Source organism: Lissotriton vulgaris, chromosome 8 (genome assembly GCF_964263255.1).
Source record: "Lissotriton vulgaris chromosome 8, aLisVul1.2, whole genome shotgun sequence".
Taxonomy (NCBI): Eukaryota; Metazoa; Chordata; class Amphibia; order Caudata; family Salamandridae; genus Lissotriton; species Lissotriton vulgaris.
The window spans coordinates 69,340,613-69,359,255 of record NC_141696.1 but is presented as its reverse complement, the minus strand read 5'-3'; the positions used below and the strand labels follow the sequence as shown (position 1 = coordinate 69,359,255).

General features: G+C 39.4%; 1 protein-coding gene across 1 annotated transcript; it reads right to left on the bottom strand.

Moving 5' to 3' along the window:
* Positions 1 to 3,878: 3,878 nt before the first annotated feature.
* On the bottom strand, positions 3,879 to 14,740 carry LOC147693414 (olfactory receptor 56B2-like). The gene is made up of 2 exons (XM_086935975.1): positions 14,657 to 14,740; positions 3,879 to 4,859 (listed from the first exon to the last, which is right to left on the bottom strand). The coding sequence occupies exons 1-2, from the start codon at positions 14,738 to 14,740 to the stop codon at positions 3,879 to 3,881; spliced, it is 1,065 nt and encodes a 354-aa protein (XP_086792101.1).
* Between the last annotated feature and the right edge of the window lie 3,903 nt (positions 14,741 to 18,643).

The window sequence follows — 18,643 nt, the reverse complement described above, 5'->3', positions numbered from 1 at the left end:
CCCACTTTGCATGTCATTAGTGATAAATATCACTGACATGCAAAGTGGGGCCCAAGATGGTCGCTATCTCCTACTAGCTGTCGCTAACTGGTGTTAGCGACAGCTAGGTAATAGGGAGATAATTTTATCTCCGCTTTCTTGGCTTTTAAAGACAAAGAAGCAGAGATAAACCCCCTTGATAATATGCCCCATGATAATTTAAAAGTAAATAGTGTTGTTATTTGGTAAAGAGAAATGTAAAGAATTTTCGTGCTTCAGGAAGTCGTTGTTTAAAAAGTAGTGGTTTAACAAGGCTCGTTATTTAGCATTCGTGGTTAAGGCAGTCGTGGTTTAGGCAGTAGTTGTTTGGACATACAATCAAATTCTGGGGCAATATTATATATACTGCATATTTTACTTGTTGGTGCAGGGCGCACCTTTTAAAAGGTGTGCCTGGTGCATACAAGGAAAATGCACCATATTAGGATGAATGTGCTGTTCCCATGACAGGGGGAATATGTGAAATACAGGGCGGCTACTTTGAAGCCACTCTGTGTTTCACAGTGCAGGCAGCAAGCCACCTGCACTTTTAAGGGAGGATTAGATATCCCCTTGCAGCCGGTGTCTCACCAGGACATGGAGTGTTACATCACCCATATTGTGTCTTCACAGGTTCAGCCATTTAGCCACTACTTTCATGAAGAGAAGTTAGTGTGTGCTCTTGCCTCCGGGTATCCTGAGTAAAAGGGGAGGCATGCATGTTGGTACATTATAATGCTTTAATAAAAATGTTAGTATATAATCAGTAGTTGTTTTACCTTTATTGCTTGTGATATGACATTTGTTTCTAATCATTGTCAGAAACACCCTGCTAGGTCTCCACGGTCATACTTCCTAGCCAATATTTGATAGGTAGTATAATTATGACTCAACAAACTTGACAATGTCCATGTTTCTTGTGTACACACTATACAATTATCTCATGGGTGCTGTTCTGATAGACAGATGTTTTACTAGGTTGGCGACAGACATCAGACTTAGGGAGCAGAATGGCCACATCAACTTGTTGAAAATGGCGGCACTATCTACATATTGGTATGCATTTGTGAGCAAGCTATTGTGAGTAGATGGGAAGAAGGCTTCTCTGTGGGCCACTCCAATGGCATAGGAGGATGGCAACAGAAGGGTATAGAGAGGTTCAGTTGGCATAGAATAGACAAATGACACTGAAGAAGAGAAAAGTTGTTGATGTTCTATCAACAGAGCATGAATAGCTTACAGGGTATTGATGAGTCTACCTTAGCTTTTTGATGGGACTAGCCTGTGTTGAAAATTGTAGCATTCTACAGGATCACTACAATTTGTTTTAGCTTTTTGCAAAACCCAAGTTATGCAGGCTGTAGAACTCTGTTCACTTTACCCATGATAACCAGTAGTAAAGTGTTCCTGCTCCCCTTTCAACATGATGACATTGCCATGTCTCTGAATGGCCTATTTAACTTACCAATAAGTCCCCTGATGGCTCCTTTATGGTGGGGTGTAAAATGCTCCCAGGGCTTAACAATAAACTGACTTAAATGGGGCTCCCTCTGAACCAGATACAATATCCAAGGTAGTTAGGGAGGAGGGCCCTGTTTTTTACACTTAAGTATCGAGTCCTGCTTAAATGTCATATCCTGCTTGACAGGTGGGCTTGAGCTTTCGGCTTGGTGCACATTTCAAAGAGGGCCCCCTGCCAAAGGCCAATGTTAGCTGACACTTGAGCAGGACCCTTCTTTTTGTCCTTCCAGCAAGGCAGGCCCCAATCACAGTGGGACTCTGTTTTACATTACAGTGTTACAACCTATTTGATAGATGTGGGTTTTCATATAACATTTTGGGTGCACTTCAAAGGAGAAAAGCAGGATGCAAAACCACTTTCTGAATACCCACTGTTTTGTAACCCTGGCCGTAGTGTGCGGAGTGGGGCTACGCGGAGCTATGCGAAGTGGGCACAAAACTACGCCCACCCGCGCACTCCGCGTAGCCCCACTACGCGCCGCCCGCCTCCCTCCCGCCCTCCCTAAATACTTCAATAATGGCTAGAAAGCTTTTAAAAACACTTACCTTGTCCGCCGCATCCCCGGGGCTCCTTCTCGCCGTCCCTGGATTTGCGCCGTCATTTCGAATACTAATGCGCATGCGCGGGCGCCCGCACATGCACATTAGTATTCGAAATGACGGCGCGAATCCAGGGACGGCGAGAAGGAACCCCGGGGATGCGGCGGACAAGGTAAGTGTTTTTAAAAGCTTTCTAGCCATTATTGAAGTATTTAGGGAGGGCGGGAGGGCGGGAGGGAGGCGGGTGGCGGCCGGCTACGCACCGTCTGCGGAGCGCGCGTAGTGCCGCCTGGCTACGCCCGCTACGCAAAATGCGTAGGAGACGGCACCACGCACACTCTGTGCACGGAGCGTAGCTGGCCGCCCACCCCTACTGTTTTGTTGTTGAAAGCTCAGCTTTGTTTTTACCAAGTCTTCTGTCTCTCAGTTTGTTGGGAGTAGACGGACTGCCTATAATAGGACTGATTTTACAAGAATTACCATAGTACACTCCCCACACATGTACCAACCCTCAGAGCCAATGTCGAGGCTGGCTAGAGACTTCAGCCAAAAAGAAAATGTGCCAAGTGGGTAGTTTTAACCTTGGGAACCTTTACTCTATTAGTTAAGGCATGCCCAGGGTCATTACATACTAAACTTGTGCCAGGCACAAATGTTGCACCTCATGGCGCCCATTTCAGAAGAGTCCTGAATCTCAGAAAGTTTTGAAGTGGACTGAACCTGCTGGCTACAACCTGAGAAGAGCCCCAGAGGACTTGAACTGCTATCTCTCTTGTACCCAGGATACAGAAGTAGACTCTATTTGTCAAAAGGCTAACCTCATGTTACACAAAAAGCAACAAGAGGCCTTTTTCTGCAGCTTCTCCTCAACCAGTGGCCACTTGGCCTGGTCTGGACTCTCCTATTGGCCTCTGCCTGCTGGCATGTGAGTTTCTAACTGTCTCATTGAATGTCCTTTGGATCATCAGATGTGTACTCATATGGAGGATTGTGATTTGACGAACTAAAGTCAGAAGGTAAAATTGTTGATCATGATGAAACTGGTTAGTGTATTTGACCCAGTCTCCAACGCGGTCAGCATCAAATTGTACTTAAGTCCTCTTCTACTACAACTTATACTATCATTGGCACTTTGTTCTTCTTGACTCTATTTCTACTTAAAACTTTGCATCCCCAATTATTCTTTTTGGTTTTTTTCCATTGTGGTGTTATTTTCCTTGTTACATTTTGCTCTATTTTTCTAATGCATTTGGGATTTTCATTTTTTTCATTACAATATTATTAATGTTTTAGTACAGAAACAAATACTTTACGCATTACCAATAAGTTAAGCCTGTCTGCTCTGTGCCATAGATACCAGAGGGTGGAGCTCAGGTTAGTTTACTTAGCTGCTAACCCTGACATGAATTGCTATTATTACCTGAGGTGGATGTTTACCCCCTCATCAAATAACCCAATCTCTTACAAAGCTGATAGATTGTGTTCATGTATCTGGTTCGCAAAAGGGATGGTAAAACCAGGAGCTAATGTCTGTTTTTCATGTAATAATGTTTAAATGTATTTTCAAGAAGGGCAAACTAACTGCAACATTTACAGAATTGTGCATTTAGGTATTTTTGCAATGTAATGGACCATCCCTAGCAGAATACCCTCATCCCTTTCAAACCCTTAATTTAAAAATGGAGTATATTTGTTAACTGAAGATATGTGTTTAATCTGGATGTGAAATCTGTGTTAGAAAATGTGTTAGATGTGCAAAAGGTTTTGTGAATCAATCCTTTCATGCACAGATATCTACCCTACTTAGGGTTCCTAGAAGGGTTTCTAAATAAGGTTATAAAACCTTGGATAATAACCTTAGACCTGAATCCATACACTAAAGGATTTAAGGTTGGTGGTACACAAAAGTGTAGAGTATTGATCAGAACTGTACTTTCAGAAGCATCATTGGCTGAATTTTTATTGATTGCCACCAAAATTATAAGGGAATAGAAAAAGAATATAACTATAAAATGAGATATGCAAGTGCTGAGAGCCTTTCCTGTGGCTCCTTTTTCATGGAGGTGCAATGCTGCCCTGAGGATCAGGCAGTAGGACAGGAAGATCAATATTAAGTCTGACAACATGAATGTAAAAGCAATGCTCAGTTGGTACGTCACAGTGAGCCTGCTGTCACTGCATGCGAGTCTGGCTACAGCCAAAGTGGAACATAAAATGTGATGAATAACATAATCAGAGCAGTAGATCAATTGGGCAGTGAAGATTGGCACAGGTGTTGTAAATAAAAGTGACCGTAGGCTAATCAGTACCATGACCCTTACCACAAACTTATCAGTGAGAACTGAAGTGTACCTTAGAGGAGTACAGATGGCAACATAGCGGTCAAAAGCCATAGCCACACATATGCCTGATTCCATTCCGGCCAAGCAGTGAATAAAGTACATTTGTGTGAAGCATCCAGGTAGAGTAATGGCTTTTGCATCAAACCAAAGGATGGCAAGGATTTTAGGTGTGGTGACTAGGCAGATAAATAGGTCTGTTACAGAAAGCATGGAGACAAAATAATACATGGGCTCATGAAGCCTTTGTTCCCTGTATATTATTAGAGTTAGAGAAATGTTGCCCACTACAGCTGAAATAGTGAGAAGAAACAAAATAATAGAAAGCAAAGTCTGCCATGCTTGCATCCACGGGAGAGCAGCAAATACAAATTCTTTGACATTTGTGAAGGAGGAGTTGGTGGCCAATGTCATCATTAGCACTAGTGCAGTTTTAAACACCTACAAAGAAAAAAGAGAAACAATAAATATCCACATACTATGCATGAAATGTAAGGACAAAGCAATTTCTTGTACTCATAGTTATAAACCAGTGGTTCCTTACGTTTTGACTTCTGTAGACCCCCACTTAAAGAATATATGAATCCAGGGACCCCACTGAATCATTATTGGAATGCAAGGACTCTCATTGAGTCAAAATGGGAAGCTAGGGACTCCGGATTCAGAATGTTCAATGATTTGAACCGCAAAACAACGCACAGAATTACAGACAGTAGCATTCATCAAAGGAATCCACAAATTATGAAATAAGGAATACGCAAATTATGAAATAATTTATCTAAGTAACAAACAGGCAAAACTGCAGTTTTGATGGGAAGGTTAACGCTTTTCTAAATTCAAGTGACGCCACCCATCATTCGTATTATATTCTGTGTGATGCTCTTTTGCTGAGTGCTGCCACAAATCAATCTGAGCAGACCAACATCATTTTTGGTCCCAATTTCAAATTTGTTCATTTTAATGGAATATGTATTTTTATTTTTACATGTTGCTTCTTAATTTAGATACACTTTCCTAATCTGTTGATACTATTTCATTGTCCAAGCAGTCATGGATGAGCTGACTAGGATCTGGAAAACACATTAAGAACCACTACTCCAGTGCCTAATTTGATCCAGTGATTTCCTGTACTCAGCACTGGCACTAGTCAACATAGTGCTGAGGTCAATCTGCTACTTGATGGTACAGTCTGTCTAATTTACAGATGAGCACAACAACAGCTATTTATTAATACAATACACATTAAAAAAATCTAATGCCTGCCGTCCAAGCTGTTCTTATATCTCTGGGGGCCTGGAATAGTCAGAATTTTCAAATTTGTAGGAGTGTGGTAGTTAGTAGTTGTGTTGGTACTGCCATTGGCAGTGCTCGCAGGGGCAATGTGCAGTGCAAATTGCACTGGGTTCCTGACGAGTGCCCTGGCTTTTATTTTATTACAAAATAAGCACTGATAAACTGTAGTGTACACATCCACTCTTTACACAATATACATACATGAAAAGCATATGTTTTATCATATGTATGCCATTAATGGATGTTGTAAATGATTTTCCTAAACTCTAGCTATACTTTATAATGTTGATAATACTGCTGTAGAAGGTACACAATTGGAGGTTTCTGATATGTGAATGTATTGCTTGCATCCCATACAGGCCAAATCATCAACAATTCCCTAAATAGGAGAATATTTACAGAAGAATTTAAAAAAGCCATACCTATGCCCATTATTAAAGAAAACAAACCTGGATCCCCTGAACCCTCTCAGCTGCCTTTCACATAGTTGACTATGACACTCTGATACAAACATTCTACGAAACCGGCATTGAGGTGACTGTTCTTGACTAGATCACACTCTACCTTCACAACAGAACTCTGTCATCCATACCCCCTTTCTCTTCCAAACCGTACTTCCCAAAAGCAGGAGTCCCTCAGGGCTCTATCATTTCACCCGTGCTTTTCAACATCTACATGAAGTCATTACCTACACTAATCAATCAATTTCACCTAATCTGTGCAGATACCACACAAATAATCTTTTCAACTGAAATGCCCCAAAGACAATGGAAACTCACCAGTTTTCAGTTGTCTCAGAGCGGTGAATCAATTTATGACATGGTGCCTCCTCAAATTGAATGGGTCCTAAACAGAAATACTCATGTGTGGTGATTGGAAAAAGTATGGCCCACTGCTGCATGACCTGATGATTTAGGAACACTGCCTTAAGTATCAGAGGAGGTAAGACAGCTCAGAATGACAATGGACTCCAAAATATCGATATCTTCTCTGTTCAAGCAGTCAAAATACGGAACTTGTTATCCCCAAATATATGATCCAAGGATAACCACCTTATCTTCAGAATAATACTCAAGAATAGGATCTTCTCCACATAGCCGTCATACTCAAAAATAAATATACAGCATGTCCCTCTGTATATAATCTTTTATTTGTACTATGTATATGTACCAACATATGTGTAACACTTTATATAATTAGATATAATAATTATTATTTTGAAAGATATAGATATTCATTAGTTTCTTATTAATAACTGTAAATATTATTTATAGTTACATTATTCTATGCTTAACATGCATATATGTGACTGTATAAATGAGTACATTTGTTATCACAAGTATTTATCTTCAATTGCTTCACTATTGAATTACCCCAAAAAAATAATTTAATGTACAACAACACTTGAAACTCTGAGTTTATCAAATGCAATTTCAGTCTAAATATATTACCATGCGTATACATATATAACTTCCATCTACTTATGTATCTTTGTACTTATTGCTTTTGAATTACCCAAACAAATCATTTAAAGTACAACAACACTTGAAACTCTGAGTTTATTACATGCAACTTCAGTCTACATATATTACCATCCTTATACATATATAACTTCCATCTACTTATGTATCTTTATACTTATTGCTTTGCTTCTAATTCAGCATATCCAATGCACTGGCCTATATCTCACCCTATATCTCTCGCAATATATCCTCTACCTTCACTATGACTCATCTCAAACCTCAATCTACTACTCTCTCCAATGCACTACTCTATTTCTCACCTCATATCTCTCTCAATATATCCTCTACCTGAACCCTCCCATTCACTCCATACCCCATACGGTAAACAGACAAAATATTGACTACAAAATATCGAATGGACATAATATCAAGTTCAAAATATAGGCTGGACAGAATATCGAATGGACAGAATATAGACATCAAAAATATCGTTTTGAAGGTAAGTAATGTAATATCGAAATTTAAAATATAGATAGTCAAAATATCGAAGTACATAATATAGATTATTAAAAATATAAAAATTTTAATATTGTCAAATTTTTATAGTGTATTTCATGTGTTAAAAGTGTTTATTTATGTTATAATGTATTTTAATTATTGAATTTAATGTTATTTAAATTTTACGTAATTTAATTCTGTAGCGGGTTGTGGGTTTATAGGGGAAAAGGGTGGGAAGTAATTTAAATATAATATATAAATATGTACATTTATTTATTGGTATTTGTTTATAATTAATTGTTAATTAATTTTTATTTTGTAATTAATTACATTTTAATTGCCGATTAATTTTACTTAATTGATTAATTGATAATTATGTTAATTTAATTAATGTAATTTTTGTAGCGGGTTGTGGGTTTATAGGGGAATAGGCTGGGAAGTAATTTAATTATAATTAATTAAATGTGTAAATTTATTTATTGGTATTTGTTTATAATGAATTGTTAATTAATTTTTATTTTGTAATTAATTACATTTTAATTGCTAATTAATTTTATTTAATTGATTAATTGATAATGATGTTAATTTAATTAATGTGATTTTTGTAGCGGGTTGTGGCTTTATTCGGGAGTAGGGTGGGAAGTAATTTATTTATAATTAATTAAATATGTAAATTTATTTATTGGTATTTGTTCCACTCTTTAGAGTGGGAATAGTAATTTTTACCCCTACGCTATCCAACGCTTTCCCTACTGTTGCACTCTCTGGAGTGGGAATAGTAATTTTTACCCCTATGCTATCCAACTCCTTATCTACTGTTGCACTCTTTGGAGTGGGAATAGTAATTTTTACCCCTATGCTATCCAACGCTTTCTCTGCTTTTGCACTCTCTGGAGTGGGAATAGTAATTTTTACCCCTACGCTGTCCAACACTTTTCCTACTGTTGCACTGTCTGGAGTGGGAATAGCAATTTTTTACCCCTACGCTATCCAACGCTTTCCCTACTGTTGCACTCTCTGGAGTGGGAATAGTAATTTTAACCCCTACGCTATCCAAAGCTTTTCCTACTGTTGCACTCTCTGAAGTGGGAATACTAATTTTTACCCCTGCGCTATCTAACGCTTTCCCTACTGTTGCACTCTCTGGAGTGGGAATAGTAATTTTTACCCCTACGCTATCCAACGCTTTCCCTACTGTTGCACTCTCTGGAGTGGGAATAGTAATTTTTACCCCTACGCTATTCAACGCTTTCCCTACTGTTGCATTCTCTAGAGTGGTAATAGTAATTTTTACCCCTACGCTATCCAACGCTTTCCCTACTGTTGCACTCTCTGGAGTGGGAATAGTAATTTTTACCCCTACGCTATCCAACGTTTTCCCTACTGTTGCACTCTCTGGAGTGGGAATAGTAATTTTAACTCCTACGCTATCCAACGCTTTCCCTACTGTTGCACTCTCTGGAGTGGGAATAGTAATTTTTACCCCTACGCTATCCAACGCTTTCCCTACTGTTGCACTCTCTGGAGTGGGAATAGTAATTTATACCCCTACGCTATCCAACACTTTCCCTATTGTTGCACTCTCTGGAGTGGGAATAGTAATTTTTACCCCTACGCTATCCAACGCTTTCCCTACTGTTGCACTCTCTGGAGTGGGAATAGTAATTTTTTCCCCTACGCTATCCAACCCTTTCCCTACTGTTGCACTCTCTGGAGTGGGAATAGAAATTTTTACCCCTACGCTATCCAACGCCTTATCTACTGTTGCACTCTTTGGAGTGGGAATAGTAATTTTACACTTCCGCTATCCTACGGTAATAATATTGGATATTTTTTTATTATAATATGTTACTATATATATATGTTTTAACAAATATGATTGTAAACACTTTTTTTCCTTTAATTAATTATTTAATTATTATAAGTTAATTTAAGTATTTTTAAGTATATTTTAGTAAATAATTTTTTATATTAATTTAATTGAACATTTTTTTTACTAAATTCGATATTTTTACAAACTATATTTTAGTAGACGATATTTTCTTACTCGATATTTTTGTACTTACCTGTTTGTAGATAAAAAGTCGATATTCTGTCTGTCGATATTTTGTCGCCGATATTTTAGGTAGTCGATATTATGTCCCTCGATATTATGTCAGTGATCCACCCCATACATCTACGATGATCCCCAAAATAACCCTTTCTATACTCTTCCTTCCTCTACCCCTTATGCATCACCTCATATTTCTTTTACTGTTCAGATCTCCCAAACAAGCCCTTCTAAACCTTCGCTCTGATTTTCCCATCCCAAAACACACCATTACTATGAACTCCCCCTCAAAAAACACTTTCTAGACCAGTCCTTCTTCTATCCATCTACTATTCCTTTTGCAATCTTAATAAGACTAACATGTACACCTCTCAAATCAAATTAATTTCATATTTCCCTACATTAATTATTCACTAATAATATTTTTTGGGCTCCGGGAAGCAGGCACTTATAATTTGCAAACCCTTCCCTCTTCCAGCCCCCCACTATCCGTTTCAATCCAAATAACAGACTAACATGTCCATCGCTCAATTTAGTTTCATCTTTTCCTAGACTAATTCAACACTGATCCTTTTCTGGTTCCGGAGCAGCATGCTACTCCCCAACAAGTGCTTCAAGACCTAATCAGGGGTAGCAAGCACAATATAACTGCAAATCCTTTCGTCTTATATCCCCCACTAACCTTCTCAATCCAAATAACAGACTAACATATCCACAGCTCAAATTAATTTCACATTTCACTAAATCACTAATCCTTTTGGGTTCCAATGTGGTGTGCTAATTGCTGAAAAAGCGATTTGACACCTCATCAGGGGTAGTAAGCGCTATAAAAGTGCCATTACAATACAATACAAGAAAATGCAGTGGGACAGTGGTGATGTTGTAAAATAGTAGTAACACGTACTAGGTGATGGTTAAAAGTTACACTGCTTGACGGTCATATGTAAAGGTGTCTCTGTAGCCACTGCTCTTGCCTTTTGCATTGAGGTAAGCACCTGCCACATCTTTAGGAAGTCTGTTTAAAGCTAGATTTTATTCAACCTGAATTTAAAGCTGTTTCTTTCCACGTGTTATATCCTGGGATTTCAAGCTATGGCAAAGAATCTCTGTCCAATAGACCTTAACATGAAAAATTGACCTTGAAATTAACATTTACTTTTCCTCCTCTGTTATTTATTTTGAATGCACCTCTGCTTCAGTTCTACATGCCTCTACTATGTATAAACTCCTCTAACTCTCATGCCTCTTTTGTCTTTAGCTTTTTGTTGAAAATCATACCAATATTAATTCAAGCAGGCATTTAGACCCCTATATGATCACTTCCTAGTCACTAATGTACCACAATGAAACTGGAGTTGGTGCATGGAATGGCTCAACACTAAGCCCAATAACTAATGGCCTGTCCACTAACTTTGGGCTCCCGGGTATTGTGTAACTCGCTGTAAAGCTCTTCAAAGCCTTGTCAGAGGTAGTAAGCACTACATAAAAACAATTTGAATACATTTATATAATATCTGTTTTTAAAATAACTGAATTGGCCCTTCTGACGTAAACATTTCTAACAAACTGAGAATCATGTATACATTTAAGATGGTTGTGAAACAAAAGAGCTGAATTATTCAAAAAAGTAACTCTTCTCCATTTAGTTGGATGGATATAATAGCTGAGAATCCAATTCTTTAATAACCCAGACCATATCTATTTTTGGAAAGTGAAGTATTTGTAGAAGTGAATCTTAGAGCAGTGCTAGGTGTCTATCTGCTCAGTGACAGAAGAGTCCACAATCACCAAGATGGATTGTATTGATGAGAAGATTATGATACATGTAAAAGGGGACTTATTTGGGGCAGTGTTTAGCTTTACACCACCTGGAATGTAATACGAGATTGATATTTGCTACCAGCAGACCTTAATTTAATATACCAAGTTGAAGCTAAAGAGTGAGCCCTCCCTGTCTCAGCTCACTGCCCAGCACCAGGGTAATTGTGGAATGGGAAGGGTTTCTGTCCTCAGATGAGTCATGCACTAGTATGCATTCAGAGCCTACTCGTCATTGGATTTTATGCCATAACATGCCAAATCATGTTATTGCACATTACATTATATTATATTATCATATCCTATGCTATGATTTGCACCACTTGATTCAATCATTAGAGTTAAAAATAAGCTTTTGAAGCAACATTTGCAAAATCTGATTCACAGAGCTACCCAGTTGTTACATTTAGAGTTCAGGATTGGTCTTGTCTTGGAGTATCTATAATTTAATTTCATATGACAGACTGCTCCACAGTGAAGGTAAACTGACCATCAAAACAGACCTAGAGTTAAGGAAGTATGAAACATTCATCGCAAGTGAACCCTCTTTATTTACCAATCAGAATAATGTCTTGGGCAGGGCCTGTGTGAAGGTGAATGTTACAAACACGCTGTGAGGCTGTCCATTGAATGTATTTGCTTTTGTTAAGCTTAATACATTGGTTGGGGCATTGATTGGAGCAGTAAAACATATTTAAGGGAATTCCATGGTTGATGAAGACAAGACCATAGAAGATGCAGCAATTCCAATGTCTCACATTATAAGCATACTACTAGCTTGGTTTCCCTTCTGCAGTCTAAGCACAATTCTTTCCTTAAAGTGGTCATTTACGTGTGAGAAAGGTGTACACAAGTTTACTTACTTATACCAAAGAAAAAGAATGTTTGCCAATTGGTTTGTAGTTCCCAGGACTAAGCACTTTCAATCAGTCCATTTCTGCACCTTTTTTACTGAACTGCATCACACCATGCTTTTGTCTATCCCCAGATCACTCTCACGTCACTGTAGTAGTGCAAAAAAGGGGGGAACCTTCAGTGGACAATATTTTAGTGGGGTCCATTGTACTAGTCCAACGAACTGATAGCAACACAGGGTACAAAGTTCCCCAAGGAAAACGAAAATAAAGACTACAAAGTGTGTGCTCGGGGTGGAGGGTATCTGCACAGGGAACTGGGGGGTTCCCTTATTGGAACTAGAAAGCCTCACACACCCAGCAAGCTAGATGTCATGCTTCATCACTGGCCTTCTGCTCCTCGTCAGACTGGCGCTGCAATGTCTGACGGGCACCTTATAGGTGCTCTTTGGCGGAGTTCTTCTGTTCCGGCCAGTTGGTGAGTGCGTGTAAGAGGTTCAAAGATAGTGTAGTCGTGCGGGAGTTGTGAATTTAAAAAAGGGGAAACAGTCCACAGTGACCTTTATTGATGTGGCTGGTTCCCTTAGTTAAAAAAGTGGGGGGGGGGGGGAGATAGAGAGACAGGGCGGGTAATGGCTAGCTATCTCAACCCTCTGGTCAGGTCGACATGTTTCTTGCCTATCGGGCAATTCTTCAGGACCTATAGTGACAGTACTACACAGTGAACAAATAAATGTGAGAAAGGAAAATAAAAATTACAACCTCACCAGGTCGGTAATTGGTAGATTAAAGATCCTACTCTGGTATGGTGACCCTAGAGGGATGAAATAAAACATGTTCAGGGTAATGTTGGCAGACGGCCAGGGTCAACAGACTTCACAAAAAACACACACATATATTTACATAATTACAATAGTTGAAGCCAACACAAGGATAGTTGACGCAAGCAACCAAGGATACATCCCAATGTGATGGACCCTAACAGTGGCCCAGAACTGATTACAATAAAATGTCGCACCAGCACGGGAAATGGGGAACTGCATCCCCGTTTCCATACCAGAAAAGGATCTTTAATCTACCAATTACCGACCTAGTGAGGTTGTAATTTTTCTTTTCCTTTCTCACATTTATTTGTTCACTGTGTAGTACTGTCACTATAGGTCCTGAAGAATTGCCCGATAGGCAAGAAACATGTTCACCTGACCAGAGGGTCGAGGTAGCTAGCCATTACCCGCCCTGTCTCTCTATCTCCCCTCCCACTTTTTTAACTAAGGGAACCAGCCACATCAATAAAGGTCACTGTGGACTGTTTCCCCTTTTTTAAATTCACAACTCCACCACGACTACACTATCTTTGAACCTCTTACACGCACTCACCAACTGGCCGGAACAGAAGAACTCCGCCAAAGAGCACCTATAAGGTGCCCGTCAGACATTGCAGCGCCAGTCTGACGAGGAGCAGAAGGCCAGTGATGAAGCATGACATCTAGCTTGCTGGGTGTGTGAGGCTTTCTAGTTCCAATAAGGGAACCCACCAGTTCCCTGTGCAGATACCCTCCACCCGAACACACACTTTGTAGTCTTTATTTTCGTTTTTCTTGGGGAACTTTGTACCCTGTGTTGCTATCACTCTCACGTCACTGTCATATCACATAGACTCAGCTTTTCTGAGCCGCATTACAAGTAGAGGATGCAGATATGAAGACTTAGCTGCGGAGAAGCTGAAGAAAAGTATGCCTTGTTATGTTCTGTGTATTTTGAGTCAGAGTGCTTTGCCACTCAGTTCACATGAAGTTTTTCTGTATGGCTTGTGGTCAACGCCATCTCACTGATTTGAAGAAAGTGACCAGAGTAAAGACAATGAGAGGCAGAAAAAGGCTACTGATTTGCAGCTATGTTAGACATTTTGAATACTGGAAAGGGCTGTTTTCTTGTTTCCATTTCTCATCAATCTTCCCGTTCCAATGTGAGCGGGATGTTTGTGAGCGTATGGCAAGACATCATTTGGTGGGTGAGCCAATATTTCTGGTGTGGAGATTGTAGCATTTTATTATCAGTCTCTTTAAGTGCATCTGTGAAATCATCAGTTGTCTCTAACCAAGCAGTCTATCTATGGCAAATATTTTGCTTTATAGCTGTATCAAAATATGGTGGTGGTTTCAGGAAAGCAGCATCATGGTAACTAGTTATGGGAGTGGCTGGCATTGAGGGTGAAGGTCTTTCTGCTACATTTTGCTGTTCATTAGAGCCAGAGTCACTCACTCTTTTTCTGAATCCTTGTGATGGACCAGCTTCAATGTCATTGCAGAAAATCCTGGGAACACTGACCTCCTCCTTGGTCTCCATCGCAGCGTTTCACTTTTTGGAGACCTCTGGAGTTGTTCTGAGCCATCACCCAGCAGCTTTGCTAGTGGGCTGCTTCAGCTCAGTAAGTACAATCGTCAGGCTTCTTGGGTTTCCTTTCCAGGTAATGAGGTCATATAGCTCCACTTATTGAGGCTCGGCTAAGTGCAAAATCCATATGCCTTTTTCTAACTTACTTTGCCAGCCATCGCTGTTATGTATTTTGTCAATATTTGACTACAGCAGTCTTCAGTACTTCTTTTCTGTATATAACTGGTCTTCGTAGTATCACTCTAAATAATGTACAACTTTATTTTTGAGTGGAAGCGTGGTATAATTATGTAAGGTCTGATCAACTATTTCTTGGCCAATGATGTGTAGATATTTTGCACTGTTTTCCTAATCTCCAATTGCTGCACTGTGACTGGAGCTGCACTTTGTCACTAAATGCATGAAGCATCAATTTCATACTTTGACAGCAACACACTAGACATGCATGAGCAGTCTTCCTGGACCGCAGCAACCTCCTTGAGAGAGCATAGTCATTCTTTGGGTTACTTATTCCATCATCATTGCCAGATGTACCATTCACCCCAGCCTGGGTACCCACCAATGACTAGCCGCACAAGGAGCCTACTATTACATGTCTTTAATCTTCTGCGTGTAACTGCAAGCTCAACATACCAAACCAAGCTTTCATTGTATTCCACTGTAATTGTTATGTCACCATTCTACGGTGTACAGGAGAAACCAGAAGGGGTTTGTTAAAAATATGTGAAAGACACTACAGAAATGATTGCTCTTGCCAGCAGGCAGTCAAATAGAAGCTGGATCAGATGGCCAAAGACTTAGTTTACAGGCAATAGATTGAGGAAACCAGTCCAATAGGAGGTAAATAGTGTTTTGAATAATGCTTTGAGTGGTATCCGATAAAGACATTTGCAATTCAGAAATACAGATGCTAATGTTAGTTCATAATGTATGAGAAATGTAATCTATCGCCTGAAGGCAATGGAATATTTGTTAGACTGTGAAATTGACTGTGGAGAGGCTGTTGGTGGTGAGGGCAGTATTTTGATGAGCATCTGGCAAAGGAGGAGATGAGTGTTAGTTTTAGTTTAGTCAATGTTACTCAAGTTCAATTAGGTTAAATGTAAGCACGAGTTGGCACAAAACTTTTTTTGCAGAAATACTCTCCCCAGTTTTATTTTTTATTGACTGTGTTGCAAAGAAAGTAAATTAAAACAAGCAATAAGCAGTTTTTAATGGATCATCAACTGGTATGTAAGGATAGTGATACCTTGACTTGACTGGATAGAGGTGGAGGATTATCAGAATTACATTTATCAAGTTATTCAACAAAATAGCAGGTGGCAAATTTAAACTTAAAACAATAATCTGAAACTCAACAGTCAAAGAGGAGAGGGTGATAGGAGGAAGACAACCAAAAATACAACATTCAGCAATTTAACAGGAAAGGGTAGTATGCTGGGAATCACAACATATAAGTGTTGAATTAACCTGTGGCAAGAGACCTAATCCAAACACTAGGTCGGGAGTGAATACGACAATGACCTCAAATATGTTGCCTTTGATTAAATCAATAAAATACTTTGAGGGGTAACATTTTAAAGGCAAAACACTGAATTATTAAGAGTAGTTACATTAATAAAGCTAAAGAAGTAAGTGATATAATTGATAAGATGTATACAGCTTCAACACCTGGTTTCAGTAAAGCTCATTTATTTGGATCTAGTAAAAAAAAATCCTGAACCCAGACTTTCATCTTCTTCTTAAGGCAATTTCTCCCTATCCAAATGCAGTTTACTGGTTGAGGAGGTTTTATGGTGTGCTGTTTCCATTAATATGAATATAGATAATTCAGCAATAAGCTGGAAATTTATTATTAATGGGAAGATGCCTATGATGAGGATATTTTAGAAATAACGAGTTTTCAATCAATAATGAATATGAAGACATCAGCACCCCCTCCTCTCCCTTGGTTAGATATCATGCTACTGATGTTAAACAAATGCACAGGGAATATTTTAGGTACCATGCTTAATGATGATGTAAAGAGTTCACTTAGTGACAATAAGAGTTACAGCAAGTAAAGATGTGTATGCATTTCTTAATGAGACTGATTTAAGAGGAAGTAGTGAGAACAGCACCTCATTAATGCAGCAAACTCAGGCTAAAATGCAAGTACTATACCTAATGTGCCTTCTAGTTCGGGCTCTTTTTTATGGTCATGGCCGAGTACCTTGAGAACATTTTAATCAAAAATGAAAAGAGATGGTAGGACACAAAGGACATTCAGTCCGGTTTGACCCTGTAGGCTAATAATGGTCTTGATGGCAGAGGGTAAATACCACTAATTACTCTAACATTACTCTAATTCTACCAGAATAATCTTCTGGTCTATACTGACATAATTAGGCATGGGAAAGGAATTAGAAAAATAAATACGAGCTCTATGATATCTTAGCACCCCATGTGAGTAAGGTTGCTGAAATCCATCGCCAAGCTTTCCTGAGGCTGAAAGATGTCTTTTGGAAGGAATGTCGTAGGACTGGTGCCCACAAACTACGGCAATCTTGGTTTGATTCAAACTGTAGGAACATGAAAAGTGCTTTGATAGAGGCCATCAAATCAAAGTGTAGTACCACAATAAAAAAGGCAAGGCTTCTTTATAAAAATGCTACTCATGCTGCTAAAATCTCGTGGGGTGAAGACCAGTGGGCAAATCTCAGACAGGCTCTGGAAAATAAAGACTTAAAATCTTTTTGGAATATAGTAAGTTCCGGGACTGCAAGAGGACAGGGAGATGTTGAACCCAATATAGCAGCAGAAAAGTGGGAAGCCCATTTTAAACTCTTATATGCACAAAGTCCAGAAGAATGCTCTGGCCAGGGGCATGACACCACAGTCCTCCCAGATACAGATTCAGATAGCATAAAGATCACCTTTAAGGAAGTGTATAATTCCTTAGACAGGATAGCCTTGATAAGGTTCCTGGCGACTTGTATCAGGCTGAACCTAAGATCTGGGTTCGTTATTTGTGGGTAGTTTTTAATGCCATTCTGGAAGGGATGGATTCCCCTGAAACCTGGCTCGGTGCAGAGGTGATACCAATATTTAAAAAGGGTTCAACTCTTCTCCCAATTAACTATAGACCGATCAGTTTGATCGACGTCTCACAGAAGGTGTTTGCCAGGATCCTTTTGGATCGCCTGCCACTATGGATGGAGGACAATAATATCCTCTCCTCCCTCCAGGCGGGGTTTAGGGCCAAAATGTCAACAGTAGACCAGATTTTAAGGCTGCAGCTCCTCTTCTGGAAAACAGTAACAATGGGGGATGGCAGTCTGTATCTTGTCTTCGTTGACCTTAAAAGCGCCTACGATTTGGTTCCTAGAGAGGCCTTATGGAAAGTGCTCAAAGAGCTGGGTCTTCCGTCTTATCTCTTACTCCTACTTAGGAAATTACACTCTGGAACTTTTGCCCAAATTAGATTTGGTAAGAACGGGGAACATACTAATCGTATTCAGGTCAATAGGGGAGTGAAGCAAAGGTGTGTGTTAGCCCACACACTGTTCTGCATCTTCATTAATGGCTTGGTGGCTGTTATAAACATAGGTCATAACATAACGCCCCTAAGTTAGCAAACAATAGTATACCTGCAATGATCTTTGCAGACGACACCTTGCTCCTCTCAAAATCCCCCATGGGCTTACAGAAAATCTTGGATGCCTTTTGCGATTTCTGCAGGGATAGTGGTTTAGAAATCAATGTACTAAAAACAAAATTTATGGTTTTCAACCCCGTTAGAATGTTTGATCTAATCTCCGCATGAATGGTGTTCTGTTAGAAAGGGTAACAGAATTTGATTACTTGGGACTTACC

Bases quoted from the DNA above. Each gene is read 5' to 3' on its own strand.
- LOC147693414 (XM_086935975.1), bottom strand. From the start codon at position 14,740: ATGGAGACCAAGGAGGAGGTCAGTGTTCCCAGGATTTTCTGCAATGAC. The intron at 4,860-14,656 runs GTGAGTGACTCT...TTTTCTTTGTAG, and splicing joins CACAAGGATTCAGAAAAAGA to GTGTTTAAAACTGCACTAGT.